The sequence below is a fragment of the Salmo salar genome, chromosome ssa12, assembly GCF_905237065.1.
Source record: "Salmo salar chromosome ssa12, Ssal_v3.1, whole genome shotgun sequence".
NCBI lineage: Eukaryota > Metazoa > Chordata > Actinopteri > Salmoniformes > Salmonidae > Salmo > Salmo salar.
The window spans coordinates 99,075,217-99,092,848 of record NC_059453.1 but is presented as its reverse complement, the minus strand read 5'-3'; the positions used below and the strand labels follow the sequence as shown (position 1 = coordinate 99,092,848).

The window sequence follows — 17,632 nt, the reverse complement described above, 5'->3', positions numbered from 1 at the left end:
GTGTTGTTTGAAAATCAACCCTCACGTCCTAGCCCACTCCAGGGAGGGCTAGGCTGTGCCTGTGCGTCCCAAATGTCACTATTCCCTATATAGTGCCCTAGTTTTGATCAGTGTAGTACCCTAGTTTTTTTTTTTTTATCAGGGTAGTGCACTACAAACGGAATAGGTTGCCATTTGGGACACACACCCTGCTGGCCGGGATCACAGTGGGAGTGGTCAAACCACTTCCTGTATCATCACATCTAATTTAATCATAAAGCCCTTTTTTACATCAGCAGATGTGCTTATATAGTCACAAAGTACTTATAAAACACACTACAGAGAGATACTACATGACCCCCAGACTACACAGAGATACTACAGTCAGAACTACTGACCCCCAGACTACACAGAGATACTACAGTCAGAACTGACCACCAGACTACTACAGGAGGCGTGGAGAGGAGTGCACACACTTGAGGAAAAACAATTAAAGCATATACTTTTTTTTTTGTTTTTTTTTTTTACATGTAAATCAGTCTTGGGAGTTAACATGTTAGTATTCATGTTGTGATGGTGCAAGGAGAGACTTACGTCTGGGCTTCCGACACATTTTGTACAAGCAGCAGCAGGGACACACACAGCAACAGATTAAACTGATCGTGAAGATGACAGCTGTCACTACGAATGACAAGATGGTCAAAGTGCTCATATTGCCACTGGAATAGAGAGAGACATAACATCAGTCAGTGAAACATACAGTGCATTCGGAAAGTATTCAAAAAAGTATTTAAAAAAAAAAAAGTTAAATCCTATATCTACACACAATACCCCATAATGACAAGGCAAAAACAGGTTTTTGGAAATGGTAACTTATTACCAGACCTTTTACTATGAGACTAAATTGAGCTCAGGTGCATCCTGTTTCCATTGATCATCCTTGAGATGTTTCTACAACTTGATTGGAGTCCACCTGTGGTAAATTCAATTGATTGGACATGTTTGTAAAGGCACACACCTGTCTATATAAGGTCCCACAGTTGACAGTACATGTCAGAGAAAACACCAAGCCGTGAGGTCGAAGGAATTATCCGTAGTCCCCCAAGACACAGATCTGGGGAAGGGTACCAAAAAATGTCTGCAGCATTGAAGGTCCCCAAGAACACAGTGGCCTCCATCATTCTTAAATGGAAGAAGTTCGGTACCACCAAGACTTTTCCCCAGAGCTGGCCGCCTGGCCAAACTGAGCAATTGGGGAAGAAGGGCCTTGGTAAGGGAAGTGGAAAAAGGCGCAGACAGAGGGCTGCCTCGCTTCTAGCCCTTAGGAAACTTTATAGTATTTGTTTTTTTTAAAATAATGAATTATTTATTTTATTGTTAGCCCAGAAAATCTTAAGCGTTATTACATACAGCCGGGTAGAACTATTGGACATCAGAGCGGCGTCAACTTACCAGCACTACGACCAAGAATACGACTTTCCCGAAGCGGATCCGTTGTCTGCACCACACCCCAGGGCATTTGAACTGACTCCAGAGGCCGACCCAAAACAACGCCGCCGGAGAAAAGGGAGTCGGAGCAGTCTTCTAGTCAGAGGCGCGCACACCACCCACCGCTTCCGAGTATATTACTCGCTAATGTCCAGTCCATAGATAACAAAAGTTGAAGAGACCAGAGCAAAGGGTTGCTTTCCAGAGAGACATCAGGGATTGTAACATATTCTGTTTCAAGGAAACATGGCTCAAATCGGGATACTCTGTCGGAGTCGGTATAGCCACCTGGATTGTCAGTAAATCTCACCGACAGGAATAAACATCTCTCCAGGAAGAACGGCGGGGGTGTATGTTTCATGATTAACGACTCATGGTGTGATTGTAACAACATACAGGAACTCAAGTCCTTATGTTCACCTGACCTAGAAGTCCTCACAACCTAATGCCGACCGCATTATCTCCCAAGAGAATTCTCTTTTGGTTGTCACAGCCGTGTACATCCCCCTCAAGCCGATACCACGACGGCCCTCAAGGAACTTCACTGGACTTTATGCAAGCTGGAAACCATATATCCTGAGGCTGCATTTATTGTAGCTGGGGATTTTAAGAAAGCAAATTTCAGGAAAAGGATAACTAAATTCTATGAGCAAATTGACTGTAGCACTTGCGCTGCTAAAACACTCGGCCACTGCTACTCCAACGTCCGAAATGCATACAAGGCCCTCCACCGCCCTCCTTTCGGCAAATCTGACCACGACTCCATTTTGCTCCTCCCTTCCTATAGGCAGAAACATAAACAGTAAGCACCCATTCTAAGGACTATTCAACGCTGGTCTGACCAATCGGAATCCACGCTTAAAGATAGTTTTGATCATGCAGACTGGGACATGTTCCGGATACCTTCTGAGAATAATATTGACGTGTACACTGAGACGATTACTGATTTCATCAATAAGTTGTTGTACCCACTGTGGCTATTAAAACATACTAACCAGAAACCGTGGATAGATGGCAGGATAGATGGCATTCGCGCAAAACTGAAAGCACAAAGCACTGCATTTAACCATGGCAAGGAGACAGGGAATATGGCAGAATACAAACGGAGTAGTTGTTCACTCCGCAAGGCAATCAAAACAGGCAAAATGTCAATATCGAGTAAATGGCATCGCAATTCAACGGTTCAGACACGAGACGTATGTGGCAGGGTTTACAGTCAATCACGGACTACAAAAGGAAAACCAGCCACGTCATGGACACCGATGTCTTGCTGACATACAAGCAAAACACCTTTGCCCGCTTTGAGGATAACAGTGATGGCTGCCGTCTAACCAACCATGCTATTTTGTTTGTTTTTTCGCTATTTTTTTGGTAACTTGTTTTGTACATAATGTTGCTGCTACCGTCTCTTATGTCCGAAAAGAGCTTCTGGACATCAGAACTGTGATTACTCACCTCAGATTAGACTAGGAGTTTTCCTTCAATGAGTCGGACGGGAGGGATATACTACAGATCTCCGGCATTCGCTGGAGAAGGAAACTGAGATTCCTGAAAAAAGATCAGGGTGCCTTTGTGAGGATCAGGCGACGAGTGGCTAATCTGCCCTTTGCCTTCCGTCCTGCTAGCTAATGTTCAATCGCTGGAAAATAAAATGGGACGAACTGAAAGCACGTATATCCTACCAACGAGACATTAACTGTAATATCTTGTGTTTCACCGAGTCGTGGCTGAACGACGACATTAAGAACATACAGCTGTCGGGTTATACACACTATTGGTAGGATAGAACAGCAGCCTCTGGTAAGACATGGGGCAGGGGCCTATGCATATATGTAATCAACAGCTGGTGCACGATATCTAAGGAAGTCTCGAGCTATTGCTCGCCTGAGGTAGAGTATATCATGATAAGCTGTAGACCACACTACATACCAAGAGAGTTTAACTCAATTTTTCGTAGCTGTCTGCATACCACCACAGACTGATGCTGGCACTAAAACCACACTCAATGAGCTGTATTCTGCCATAAGCAAACAGGAAAATGGTCACCCAGAGGCGGCGCTCCTAGTGGCCGGGGACTTTAATGCAGGGAAACTTAATTTCGATCAGCAAATTCTAGACCACCTTTACTCCACACACAGAGACACGTACAAAGCTCTCCCTCGCACTACATTTGGCAAATCTGATCATCATTCTATCCACCCGATTCCTGTTTAAAAGCAAAAATTGAAGCAGGAAGCACCAGTGACTCGGTCTATAAAAAAAGTGGTCAGATGAAGCAGATGCTAAACTACAGGACTGTTTTGCACAAACTGGAAAATGTTCCGGGATTCTTCCGATGGCATTGGGGAGTTCACCACATCAGTCATTGGCTTCATCAATAACTGCATCAAGGACGTCGTCCCCATAGTGACTGTACGTACATACCCCAACCAGAAGCCATGGATTACAGGCAACATTTGCCCTGAGCTAAAGGGTAGAGCCGCCGCTTTCAAGGAGCTGGACTCTAACCCGGAATCTTATAAGAAATCCTGCTATGCCCTCCAACGAACCATCAAACAGCCAAAGCATCAATACAGGACTAAGATCTAATTGTTCTACACCGGCTCCGACGCTCGTCTGATGTGGCAGGGCAAACTATGACAGAATACAAAAGGGAAGCACAATCAAAAGCTGCCCAGTGTCACAAGCCTACCAGACAAGATAAATAACTTCTATGCTCGCTTTGAGGCAAGTAACACTGAAACATCTGAAAGCATCAGCTGTTCCGGACGACTGTGTGATCATGCTCTGCAAGTAAAACCTTTAAACAGGTCAACATTCACAAGGCCGCAGGGCCAGACGGAATACCAGGACATGTACTCCGAGCATGCACTGACCAACTGACAAGTGTCTTCACTGACATTTTCAACCTGTCCCTGATTGAGTCTGTAATACCAGCATGTTTCAAGCAGACCACCATAGTCCCTGTGCCCAAGAACACAAAGGCAACCTGCCTAAATGACTACAGACTCGTAGCACTCACGTCTGTAGCCATGAAGTGCTTTGAAAGGCAGGTCATGTCTCAGATACACCATTATCCCAGAAACCCTAGACCCACTCCAATTTGCATACCGCACCAACAGATCCACAGATGACGCAATCTCTATTGCACTCCACACTGCCCTTTCCCACTTGGACAAAAGGAACACATGCATAAGAATGCTATTCATTGACTACAGCTCAGCGTTGACTACAGCTCACCATAGTGCCCTCAAAGCTCATCACTAAGCTAAGGACCCTGGGACTAAACACCTCCCTCTGCAACTGGATCCTGGACTTCCTGACGGGCCGCCCCCAGGTGGTAAGGGTAGGTAACAACACATCCGCCATGCTGATCCTCAACAGGGGGGCCCCTCAGGGGTGCATGCGCAGTCCCCTCCTGTACTCCCTGTTCACTCATGACTGCAGGGCCAGGCACGACTCCAACACCATCATTAAGTTTGCTGTCGACACAACAGTGGTAGGCCTGATCACTGACAACAATGAGACAGCCTATAGGGAGGTGGTCAGAGACCTGACCGTGTGGTGCCAGGACAACAACCTCTCCCTCAACGTGATCAAGACAAACGAGATGATTGTGGACTACAGGAAAAAGAGGACCGAGCACGCCCCCATTCTCATCAACGGGGCTGTAGTGGAGCAGGTTGAAAGCTTCAAGTTCCTTGGCGTCCACATCACCAACAAACTAACATGGTCCAAGCACACCAAGACAGTCGTGAAGAGGGCACGACAAAACCTATTTTCCCTCAGGAGACTGAAAAGATTTGGCATGGGTCCTCAGATCCTGAAAAGGTTTTACAGCTGCACTATCGGGAGCATCCTGACGGGTTGCATCACTGCCTGGTATGGCAACTGGTCGGCCTCCGACCGCAAGGCACTATAGAGGGTAGTGCGTACTGCCCAGTAAATCACCGGGGCCAAGCTACCTGCCATCCAGGACCTCTATACCAGGCGGTGTCAGACGAAGGCCCTAAAAATTGTCAAAGACTCCAGCCACCCTAGTCATAGACTGTTCTCTCTACTACCGCACGGCAAGCGGTACCGGAGCACCAAGTCTAGGTCCAAGAGGCTTATTAACAGCTTCTACCCCCAAGCCATAAGACTCATGAACATCTAATCAAATGGCTACCCAGACTATTTGCATTGCCCACCCCCCCTCTACACTGATGCTACTCTCTGTTATTATCTATGCATAGTCACTTTAACAACTCTACCTACATGTACAGACTCTGTACCGTATATATACCCTGTATATAGCCTCCACATTGACTCTGTACCGTATATATACCCTGTATATAGCCTCCACATTGACTCTGTACCGGTATCCCCGGATTTAAATTGTTAAATAACAGCAGCTATTGTTATTTACTGCTGCCCTTTAATTATTAGTTATTCTTATGTCATACTTTTTGGGGGGTATTTTCTTAAAACTGCATTGTTGGTTAACAGCTTTCAAGTAACCATTTCACTGTAAGGTCTATACCTGTTGTATTCGGCGCATGTGACATAAAATTGATCACCTCCACCTTACCTGTCACCCTAGACCCACTTCAATTCCCTTACCACTCCAATAGGTCAACAGATGATGCAATCGCTATCACACTGCACACTGCCCTATCCAATCTGGAGAAGAGGAATACCTATGTAAGAATGCTGTTCATTGATTATAGCTCAGCATTCAACACCATAGTACCCTCCAAGCTCATCATTAAGTCCAGGACCCAGTTGCCCTGTGCAACTGGGTCCTGGACTTCTTGACGGGCCTCCCCCAGGTGGTGAAGGTAGGAAAAAACGCCTCCACTTCACTGACACTGAACATTGGGGACCCACAAGGATGCGTGCTCAGCCCACTCCTGTACTCCCTGTTCACCTATGACTGCATGGCCAAGCACGCCTCCAACTCAATCATCAAATTTGCAAATGACACAACAGTAGTGGGCTTGATTACCAACAACGACGAGAGCCTACAAGGAGGTGGTGAGGGCTATCGGAGTGTAGTGTCAGGAGAATAACCTCACACCCAACGTCAACTAAACAAAGGAGATGATAGTGGACTTCAGGAAACAGCAGAGGGAGCACCTCCCTTATCCACATCGACGGGACAGAAGTGGAGAAGGTGGAAAGTTAAAGTTCCTCTGCGTACACATCACTGACAAATTGAAATTGTCCACTCACACAGACAGTGTGGTGAAGGCCCAACAGTGCCTCTTCAACCTCAAGAGGCTAAAGAAATTTGGTTTGTCAACTAAAACCCTCAAACTTTTACAGATGCACAATTGAGAGCATCCTGTCGAGCTGTATCACAGCCTGGTATGGCAACTGCACCGCCCACAACCGCAAAGCTCTCCGGAGGGTAGTGAGGTCTGCACAACGCATCACTGGGTGCAAACTACCTGCCCTCCAGGACACCTACACCACCCGATGTCAAAGGAAGGGCAAAAAGATAATCAAGGACAACAACCACCCGAGCCACTGCCTGTTCACCCCGCTACCATCCAGAAGGCAAGGTCAGTACAGGTGCATCAAAGCTGGGCACGAGTCTCTGGTGAAGTAATGTGGTGGCAGCATCATGCTGTGGGGATGTTTTTCAGTGGCAGGGACTGGGAGACTAGTCAGGGTCGATGGAAAGATGAACGGAGCAAAGTAGAGAGAGATTCTTAATGAAAACCTGCTCCAGAGCGCTCAGGACCTCAGCCTGGGGGTGAAGGTTCACCTTCCAACAGGTCAATGACCCTAAGCACACAGCCAAGACAACGCAGGAGTGGCTTCGGGTCATGTCTCTGAATGTCCTTGAGTGGCCCAGCCATAGCCCGAACTTGAACCCGATCTAACATCTCAGGAGAGATCTGAAAATAGCTGTGCAGCGACACTCCCCATCCAACCTGACAGAGCTTGAGAGGATCTGCAGAGAAGAATGGGAGAAACTCCCCAAATACAGGTGAGCCAAGCTTGTAGCGTCATACCCATGAACCCTCGAGGCTGTAATCACTGCCAAAGGTTCTTCAACAAAGTACTGAGTAAAGGGCCTTAATGCTGATGTAAATGTGATATTTCAGTTGATTATTTTTTATAAAAATTGCAAACATTTCAAAAAAAAAAAAAAGGTCTTGCTTTGTCATTATGGGGTATTGTGTGTAGATTGAGGAGAGAAAAAAAATGTAATTAATTTTAGCTATCTAGGGTGACACCCAGCAGTTTACTCTCCTCAACATGCAATAGCCACATTATTCAATCATAGATCCAGATTAGGTTGATAGTTTCAAGTCGAGTGATTTGACCCCAAAATTATGGTTTTAGTTTGAGATATTTAGCACCAGCCTATTGGTAGTTACCCATTCTGAATCTGACTAATCTATATTAATGGTGTCAGTTATTTATTGTACTGTTGCAGTCAACGTGTATCCTGTTGAGTCGCCAGCGTTCATGGACACACGGCTTTATTCAAAAGGTCAGTGGAAGGTCATTTGTAAAAACAAAAAAAAAATTGTCCAAGCCTGCTGCCCTGCGGTACACCACAAAACACAAATAAATTTGCATTTAGAGATGCTTCCATTAAAGAAAAACCATCTACTGTTCTATTGGATAGGCAACTGTCCAAGGCTGCACTGAAGTCTAACAAAACAGCTCCCACAATCTTATCACTTTCTTTCAGCCAATCATCAGTCATTTGTGTCAGTGCTGAGAATGTTGATTGCCCTTCCCGATGAGCTGAAAGTCTGTTTTTAAATTTGTTTTCTGTAAAATGACATTGTACTTGGTCGAATACGATTTTTTTCCAAAAAGTTTGCTAAGCACCAGTAACATGCTGATTGGTCTGCAGTTTGAACCATTAAAAATGTGCTTTGCTACTTTTGGGCAGCGGAATGACCTCCCTCCAGGCCTGAGGGCACTCTATCTTCTAGGCTTAGATTAAAGATGTGGCAAATAGGAGTCACAATGTATTCTGCTGCCAACCTCAGTAATTTACCTTCCAGGTTGTCGGTACCAGGTGGTTTGTCCTTATTTATAGATAACAATCATTTGTTCACCTTTTCCACACTAACTTTGCGGAATTCATATCTACAGTGCTCTTCTATCATAATTTAGTCCGTTATGCATTTTAAAAAATGTATTTTACCTTTATTTAACTAGGCAACTCAGTTAAGAACAAATTCATATTTAAAATGACGGCCTAGGAACATGCATGACTATGAAGGCTCAGCATTTGTTGTTTGCATGGCATGCCTAAGTTTGCTAATCTTGTCAACAACAAAAAGTTAAAAAGGTGGTTGGCAAATTTCAAAGGGTTTTGTTATGAATGAGCCATCTGCCTCAGTGAAGGATGGAGCAGAGTTAGTAAAAAAAAAAGTCCTTTAAATGAAAAGCTATCAATTCTTTAATTCTTTCTTTTTGCTCTATGATTCCATAGTTTCTCCTTTTTGTTTAGTTTAGTTACGTGATTTCTGTAATGTACTGTAATGTTTGCCAGTCTGCTGTGTTGTCAGAATTATTTGCTATTCCATTTGCCTAATCCCTCTTAGCCATACGGTTTTTCAATTTCATCATTCTATACATGGGGATTTGGCCGTTCTAAACAGTCAGTTAGTTCTTGATGGGCTCCTACCTCCGTACTGGTCCCCCGTGGGAATCGAACCCACAACCCTGGCGTTGCAAACACCATGCTCTACCAACTGAGCCACACGGGACCACAACATGGGGATTTGGCCGTTCTAAAACAGTCAGTTTCTTGATGGGATCCTCCCTGTCACTAACCGGGAGAAGCATCTTCAAGTGCAGCGTTAGAATGTTCCACATTACGCACATCAGACCAACAAATAGTTTTTTCACGTCTTCAACGTAGGAATCATTTGCAAAACCTCTCGTATGATCGCTCATACACTATTTTAGGTGCAGTCTTTGGAACTTTGTTTCTCCTAGATATATGTCTGTTAAATTAGGATCACTACATCCGATAGGTGTGGACACTGCTTTTAGAGCAGATTTCTGCAACTTTGGTTTTGAAGTTTTAATGTCACAGTGAAATGCCTTTATTGAAACCTCTAAACCCAACACAGTAAATCAATATCAATGTAGTACTAAAGATAACATAAAATGTAGAACAAAAACACACAAGAAATGTAAATAACACAGGCAGGACATATGAGTAGCAGCAGAGTATATATATATATATATAAACATAAGAGAGACAGAGACAGAGAGACAGAGAGACAGGGAGACAGACAGTGTGTAGTGTTCTGTGAGTGTGGAAAGAGACAGTGCAAAAATTAAAAATACAACAGTCAACTCAGCCATTTTGTTATCTATTTAGGACTGGGGATAGAAGCCATTTTGTTATCTATTTAGGGGATAGGGATGGGGATAGAAGCCATTTTGTTATCTATTTAGGGGATAGGGATTAGGGATAGAAGCCATTTTGTTATCTATTTAGGGGATAGGGATGGGGATAGAAGCCATTTTGTTATCTATTTAGGGGATAGGGATTGGGGATAGAAGCCATTTTGTTATCTATTTAGGGGATAGGGATTGGGGATAGAAGCTGTTCAGGAGCCTGTTGGTGTCAGACTTGATGCTCTGGTACCGCTTGCCGTGTGGAAGCACAGAGAACAGTCTACAGCCCAGTACACCACTGGGGCCGAGCTCCCTGTCATCCAGGATCTCTATCAGGCAGCGTGAAATTAAGGGCCGGGAAAAACAGTTAAGACTCCAGCCACACAAGCCATAGAGTCCACCCTCTGTAGCGCCATGCGATCGAGGACGGTGCCGTTGCCATACCAAGCAGGGATGCAGCCAGTCAAGATCCTCTCAATGGTGCAGCCCAAACTTTTTCAACCTCCTCACGACAGCGCGTGTATTGGAACCATTTTAATTACTTAGCGATTTGGACACCGAGGCACTTGAAGCTCTAGACCCTCATCACTGCAGCCCCGTCGATGTGGATGAAGTCGTGGATGAACACGGGAGTACAGCAGGGGACTAAGCACACACACCTGTGGGGACCCCCCCCCTGTGTTAAGGGTCAGCGTTGCAGAGGTGTCGTTGCCTACCCTCACCACCTTGGGTCGGCCCGTCAGGAAGTCCAGTATCCAGTTGCAGAGAAGAGGTTTTCAGTCCTAGGGTCCTAACTCGTCTGTGGGGTTGATGAGAGTGGTCTAGTGTATGCGAGTTTCTTTTATACTGAGGTTGTGACAGAGCCCAACCATCTACTGCAATGGGGCGTTTCATTTGTTGCACCTGATCTGAACTGAGCTTGGTTGGAAAGAGGAAAGGAGGGGGTGTTGTCGAGGTTGACACCATAAACAGAATGTCAAAACACAACCAGACTAGTGCGTTGGTGGCTCAGGGGGGGGTTCAGTTTTAGTGCAATACAGAGACTGTCAATGTACTTCAGGTCTCAGACAGGGTTAGTAATCCCAGTACACTGAACTACCTGGTCAGTGGTTTTATCTCGAGTCAGTCCCAAAATGGCACCCAAATTCCTACATAGTGCACTACTTTTAACCAGAGCCCTATGGTGCATAGGGTGCCATTTGATTTGGGACATCGTTTTTGTTGGTCCTCCCCTACCTGAATATGCAGTTGTCCTGTTCAGACTCACTCAGCCTGAGGGACAGGCTGTTGCAGCAGTATCTATTGTCACATGTCCCACAGCACCACTGGAATGTACCGCAGTCCAGTTTGGCTTGGTAATGTCCGAAGGTGTTTAGGTAGGCTTCACAGTCGTCTCCAGCTGGGTCGAAAAAGAGAAATACATTATTACATTTTTAGTCATTTTAGCAGACGCTCTTATCCAGAGCGACTTACAGTACAGTGCATACATTTTTTACATAAACCCCCCCGTGGGAATCGAACCCACAACCCTGGCGTTGCAAGCGCCATGCTCTACCAACTGAGCTACAGTGGGACTGGAATGATAGCACATTATTAGGTTGGAGTTGGACACAGCTGGGTAGAAAATACATTAGGTTGGGAGTTGTGTTCGAAAGACACACAGCAAAGACAACAGCAACAACAATATCGACACGTATAGAATAACAGAGTTATTGGTGTGGGTGAATGTAGCCTGATGCCAGATATATTTGCGTTATCATTCCACTCCTTGCCATGTCAAAGAGTAGCAAAAATGGCACAAAACAGACTGGAACCCAGGCAGATGATGAATCTACAAGTTAGTTGACTTTTAGAAAAGTTGGAGAAGACCTGCTTGGAGATGATCTGAAAAAAAAATGGAGGTTGATGATCTGAATATTTAGGACTAACTTATTTCTTGCCACCCACTCTGAAACTAACTGCAACTCTTTGTTATTAAGTGTTTGCAGTCATTTCAGTCGCTGTAGTAGCTGACGTGTATAGTGTTGAGTCATCCGCATACGTCGATAAACAGCCAGAGGCATGTCGTTAGTAAAGATTGTAAAAAGTAAGGGGCCTACTGGAGATTCCGTCAAAACGATTACCTACAGCTACCGTGTAGGGCAGTGAACGGGTTGGGTGCATTGCTGCGAGTGTTACCAGGGCCATTTGGGACTGCCTCGTAGGGGAATTCAGGCGTGTGTCCTGCATAACTTCATGACGATGGACATGAGGGGAACTGCAGTTCTCCGCCGTGCGCCAGAGGAGAGGTTTGCTGCTCTGCAGGATGTTGCCATGAGGGGAACTGCAGTTCTCAGGCCGTGCGCCAGAGGAGAGGTTTGCTGCTCTGCAGGATGTTGCCATGAGGGGAACTGCAGTTCTCAGGCCGTGCGCCAGAGGAGAGGTTTGCTGCTCTGCAGGATGTTGCCATGAGGGGAACTGCAGTTCTCAGGCCGTGCGCCAGAGGAGAGGTTTGCTGCTCTGCAAGATGTTGCCAGGATGGGGTCAACAATGCAGCACCTCCTACTTCTTCGAGGAGGGTGCTGTTACCTGGCAACACCTTGTGTCATAGACTACACTATGTAGAAAACCACACTATGCCACCCACATTGCAATAAGCATTCTTCTATTTACTTAGCTACACTAGTGCATTCGGAAAGTATTCAGACCCCTCGACTTTTTCAAAATGTTCTTGTTATGGTACAGCCTTACTCTGAAATGGAATAAATAAAAACATTTCCTCATCTACACACACACACACACACACACACACACACACACATAATGACAAATCAAAAACAGGTTGACATTTTTGCAAATGTAAAAAAAAAATAATAATAATGAAATACCTTATTTGCATAAGTATTCAGACCCTTTGCTATGAGACTAAATTGAGCTCAGGTTCATCCTGGTTCCATTGATCATCCTTTAGATGTTTCTACAACATGATTGGAGTCCACCTGTGGTAAATTCAATTGATTTGGACATGATTTGGAAAGGCACACACCTGTCTATACAAGGTCCCACAGTTGACAGTGCATGTCAAAGCAGAAACCAAGCCATGAGGTGAAAGGAATTGTTCGTAGAGCTCCGAGACAGGATTGTGTCGATGCACATATCTGGGGAAGGGTACCAAAACATTTCTGCAGCATTGAAGGTCCCCAAGAACACAGTGGCCTCCATCTTTCTTAAATGGAAGAAGTTTGGAACCACCAAGACTCTTCCTAGAGCCGGCCGCCCGGCCAAACTGAGCAATCGGGGGAGAAGGGCCTTGGTCACTGACAGAGCCCCAGAGTTCCTCTGTGGAGATGGGAGAACCTTCCAGAAGGACAACCATCTCTGCAGCACTCCACCAATCAGGCCTTTATGGTAGAGTGGTCAGACGGAAGCCTTCCTCACTAAATGGCACATGACAGCCTGCTTGGAGTTTGCCAAAAGGCACCTAAAAAGACTTCCAGACCATAAGAAACAAGATTATCTGGTCTGATTTAGTGGCTAGGACAGGCAAACCCCATACTATTGTGGAGGACTTAATTCTTCCTGCTGCCGTGGATATGGCTGGGACAACGCTGGGGGAAAAGGCAAAAAAATTAACTATGTTGACAACGCCTTCTTCAAACAACACTGTTTCACGACGCATCAGAGACGTGGCAGGAGATGTTTTGAAACAATTACTGCTTCGCATACAAGACAGTGAATTATATGTGTTACAGCTGGATGAGTCAACAGACGTGGCGGGCCTGGTACAGCTCCTGGTATATGGATGAGTTAACAGGCCTGGCACAGCTCCTGGTATATGGATGAGTTAACAGGCCTGGCACAGCTCCTGGTATATGGATGAGTTAACAGGCCTGGTACAGCTCCTGGTATATGGATGAGTTAACAGGCCTGGCACAGCTCCTGGTATATGGATGAGTTAACAGGCCTGGCACAGCTCCTGGTATATGGATGAGTCAACAGGCCTGGTACAGCTCCTGGTATATGGATGAGTCAACAGGCCTGGTACAGCTCCTGGTATATGGATGAGTCAACAGGCCTGGTACAGCTCCTGGTATATGGATGAGTTAACAGGCCTGGCACAGCTCCTGGTATATGGATGAGTTAACAGGCCTGGTACAGCTCCTGGTATATGGATGAGTTAACAGGCCTGGTACAGCTCCTGGTATATGGATGAGTTAACAGGCCTGGTACAGCTCCTGGTATATGGATGAGTTAACAGGCCTGGTACAGCTCCTGGTATATGGATGAGTTAACAGGCCTGGTACAGCTCCTGGTATATGTCCGTTACGTTTATGGGGGGGGGTCAATTATTAAGGAAGACATCCTCTTCTGCAAACCACTGGAATCCAGGACAACAGGAGAGGATATTTTTAAAGTACAGGACAGCTTTATGACATCAAATGGACTTTGGTGGTCAAGATGTGTTGGCATCTGTACTGATGGAGCAAAAGCCATGACAGGGAGACATAGTGGAGTGGTTACGCGGCACTTGGGTCCACTGCAGCATCCACCGAGAGGCTCTTACTGCCAAGGGAATGACTGACAGCTTGAAAGACGTTTGACACTACAGAGAAAATGGTTAACTTTGTTAAAGCAAGGTCCCTGAATTAGTGTATTTTCTGCACTATGCAATGATATGGGCAGCGAGACCATGTAACACTTTTACAACATAGAGAAGTGTGCTGGTTATCAAGGGGCAAAGTATTGACACATTGAAGTTCTTTACTGATTACTGATCATTTTCATTGTCTGACCTCTTGCATAATGACGAGTTTCTCACACGACTGGCCTATCTGGGTGATGTTTTTCCTCACCTGAATGATCTGAATCTAGGATTACAGGGACTCTCTGCAACTATATTCAATGTGTGGGACAAAACTGAGGCTATGATTAAGAAGTTGGAGCTCTTTTCTGTCTGCATGAACAAGGACAACATACAGGTCTTTCCATTATTGTATGATTTGTGTGTGCAAATGAACAAGCTTACGGACAATGTCAAATGTGATATAGCGAAGCACCTCTGAGTGAGTTGGGTGCGCAATTACGCAGGTACCTTCCCCGAAACGGACGACACAAACAACTGGATTTGTTATCCCTTTCATGCCCTGCCTCCAGTCCACTTACCGATATCTGAACAAGAGAGCCTCATCAAAATTGCAACAAGCGGTTCTGTGAAAATTGAATTTAAATCAGAAGCCACTGCCAGATTTCTGGATAGGGCTGCGCTCAGAGTATCCTGCCTTGGCAAATCCCGCTGTTAAGACACTGATGCCCTTTCCAACCACGTACCTATGTGAGAGAGAGGATTCTCGGCCCTCACTAGCATGAACACTAAATACAGGCACAGACTGTGTGTGGAAAATGATTTAAGACTGAGACTCTCTCCAATACAACCCAACATTACAGAGTTATGTGCATCCTTTCAAGCACACCCTTCTCATTAACCTGTGGTGAGTTATTCACAATTTTCAATGAACAAATAAGGTTTTATATGACAGATGGTTAAATAAAGAGCAAAATTATTGATTATTATTATATTATTATTTGTGCCCTGGTCCTATAAAGAGCTCTTTGTCACTTCCCACGAGCCGGGTTGTGACAAAAACTCACTGTTTAATATGTTTAATAAATGTTTCGTATGGTGTGTGTGTGTGTGTGTGTGTGTGTGTGTGTGTGGCAGACTTACAATGATGGCAACAACAAAAAAACATTTGAGAGCGCGCTGATCCTGGTGCTAGAGGGGGTACGCAGCTGGAGGTTGAATGTTTGAAGGGGTACAGCTGGAGGGTGAATGTTTGAAGGGGTACAGCTGGAGGGTGAATGTTTGAAGGGGTACAGCTGGAGGGTGAATGTTTGAAGGGGTACAGCTGGAGGGTGAATGTTTGAAGGGGTACAGCTGGAGGGTGAATGTTTGAAGGGGTACAGCTGGAGGGTGAATGTTTTAAGGGGTACGGGACTATAAGAAGGTTTGGGAACCACTGGTTTAGGTTATATCAGCTGTGTCGGTGAACCCCTCCCACTTCTGAACTGGCTATATAGAGGGCACAGCATGATCAGAGGTGAGAGGTCACTGTCGGGTCAACAGGAAGTATTAAAGAGTTGCTTTACATTGAAATACAGATAGAGTTGTAGTTAGTCCCTGGGTTAAATGATCCAAGGTCAGTTTTGCAGAATTAAAAAAGACAAGGATTAATCCTGCCATATCACTCTCCGTCTGTCTCTCGTCTGAAGGTATGTTTTGATGCGAGAGGACGCGCCATCATCATCATCACCACTCGCTCCAAGAGAACCCTCGGGCCAACTGGGGGCGAAAGGCTGGTTAGGAGACACCATTACGCAATTGTGATGAATTGAGAGAATATTAAAAGTTTAGTAGCTACTATAATTCATTAATCATATGCCGTCTTCCCGGCTCCTCTGTTCTTAACTCGATCCCTTTCTGTCTCTCACAGCCTCTCTTCCCCACCTCCTCTTTCTTAACTGTTTTAATAAAATGCACACCAGATGCACATTGAATTACTGATTGAACTTCTATTTTTTTATGGATTTATTATGTATTGACAACACTTGGATAATGAACTTCATTTCATTATAGCGTTTCACATTCTCGACTGGTTGAGAATGTGAAACGCTATATTGAATGAAGTTCCCGTGTCCTCAGATCAGTGCAGATGGAAGGAAATGAGAAGGTGTGATGAACCCGTTTTACAGTATTTACATGATGCATAGGAAGTCTAGTGTACCGTTACAAATCAGCCTTTAAACTAGTTAAATCATGTGTTCTAGTCTATGTCCCAGAAGCAGGAGAGGTAAACACTGTTGAAGTGTATCATTGTAATACATACATGGCAGACACAGCATCATTCAAAGACTGTAATTCGATACTCCTGATATTGGATACGACTGAGAAAGTCCTGTCTGTCATTCCTGAACCGCACCTTTATTTGCCAAGGTAGAGTACGTGATCAGTGAACATAATTCAAATGTACAGGCTACAATGTGGGGGAAATCTCATGCACGGTAATAACTACATGTATATACGACTTGCATCCTTGACACAATGTTATATTATAATGTACTCAATCCATAGAGGTTCCTAGCCTAGCCGAGGTTCCTAGCCTAGCCGAGGTTCCTAGCCTAGCCGAGGTTCCTAGCCTAGCCGAGGTTCCTAGCCTAGCCGAGGTTCCTAGCCTAGCCGAGGTTCCTAGCCTAGCCGAGGTTCCTAGCCTAGCCGAGGTTCATAGCCAGCTAACTAATATTGACATGTAAAAGTAATGTGTGTGTAACAGTTATTTTCTGCAATTTCTTGGGGATGAATGATTAATTGGTGGGAAAAATGAAAAAAAAAAAACACTGTCAAGAACTAATATTTATACTAACCGTTTTAAGGTCCAAACACAGATGGGCTACATAGCTAGCTACACATTCATAGGCATACAGGTATTTCTATCCTCCAGTAAACAAGAAGAGAGTTAGCTAGCTATGTTACTTCAACTTCATTGCATGGCAAATATCAGCAAGGCAAAGCTTATAGAGAATTGTACTAATTTGCAGTAAATGAATAGATTCTTTACATCCACTGTTTCACAAGACAACAGCCTGGTTTGCTGGTTCCCTAAAACATTCGACATGAATTACAATTTCATACTCAAGTCAAGTCAAAACGCCCATAAAGCTAGATAGCTAATGTTCGCTAGTCAGTTAGCTTGCTAAATAGCGATTTTTGTAAATTATGCATAATCGTTTGTCTCTACATTAATCTGTCTGGGCTAGGGGGCAG

The 17,632-nt window shown here is 44.9% G+C and overlaps 1 protein-coding gene across 2 annotated transcripts in view; it reads right to left on the bottom strand.

The window, feature by feature from the left end:
• Positions 1 to 17,632, bottom strand: part of LOC123725582 (protein shisa-4) — a 28,689-nt gene that overhangs the window by 3,468 nt on the left and 7,589 nt on the right. Inside the window, exons 2-4 of one of the 2 annotated variants that reach the window (XM_045691987.1) lie at positions 11,071 to 11,233; positions 2,463 to 2,507; positions 574 to 698 (exon numbers count right to left, since the gene is read on the bottom strand). In XM_045691987.1, coding sequence (XP_045547943.1) covers positions 574 to 698; positions 2,463 to 2,507; positions 11,071 to 11,233 — 333 coding nt within the window. The remainder of the gene's footprint in view (positions 1 to 573; positions 699 to 2,462; positions 2,508 to 11,070; positions 11,234 to 17,632) is intronic. The other variant, XM_045691988.1, reaches the window with a different exon arrangement.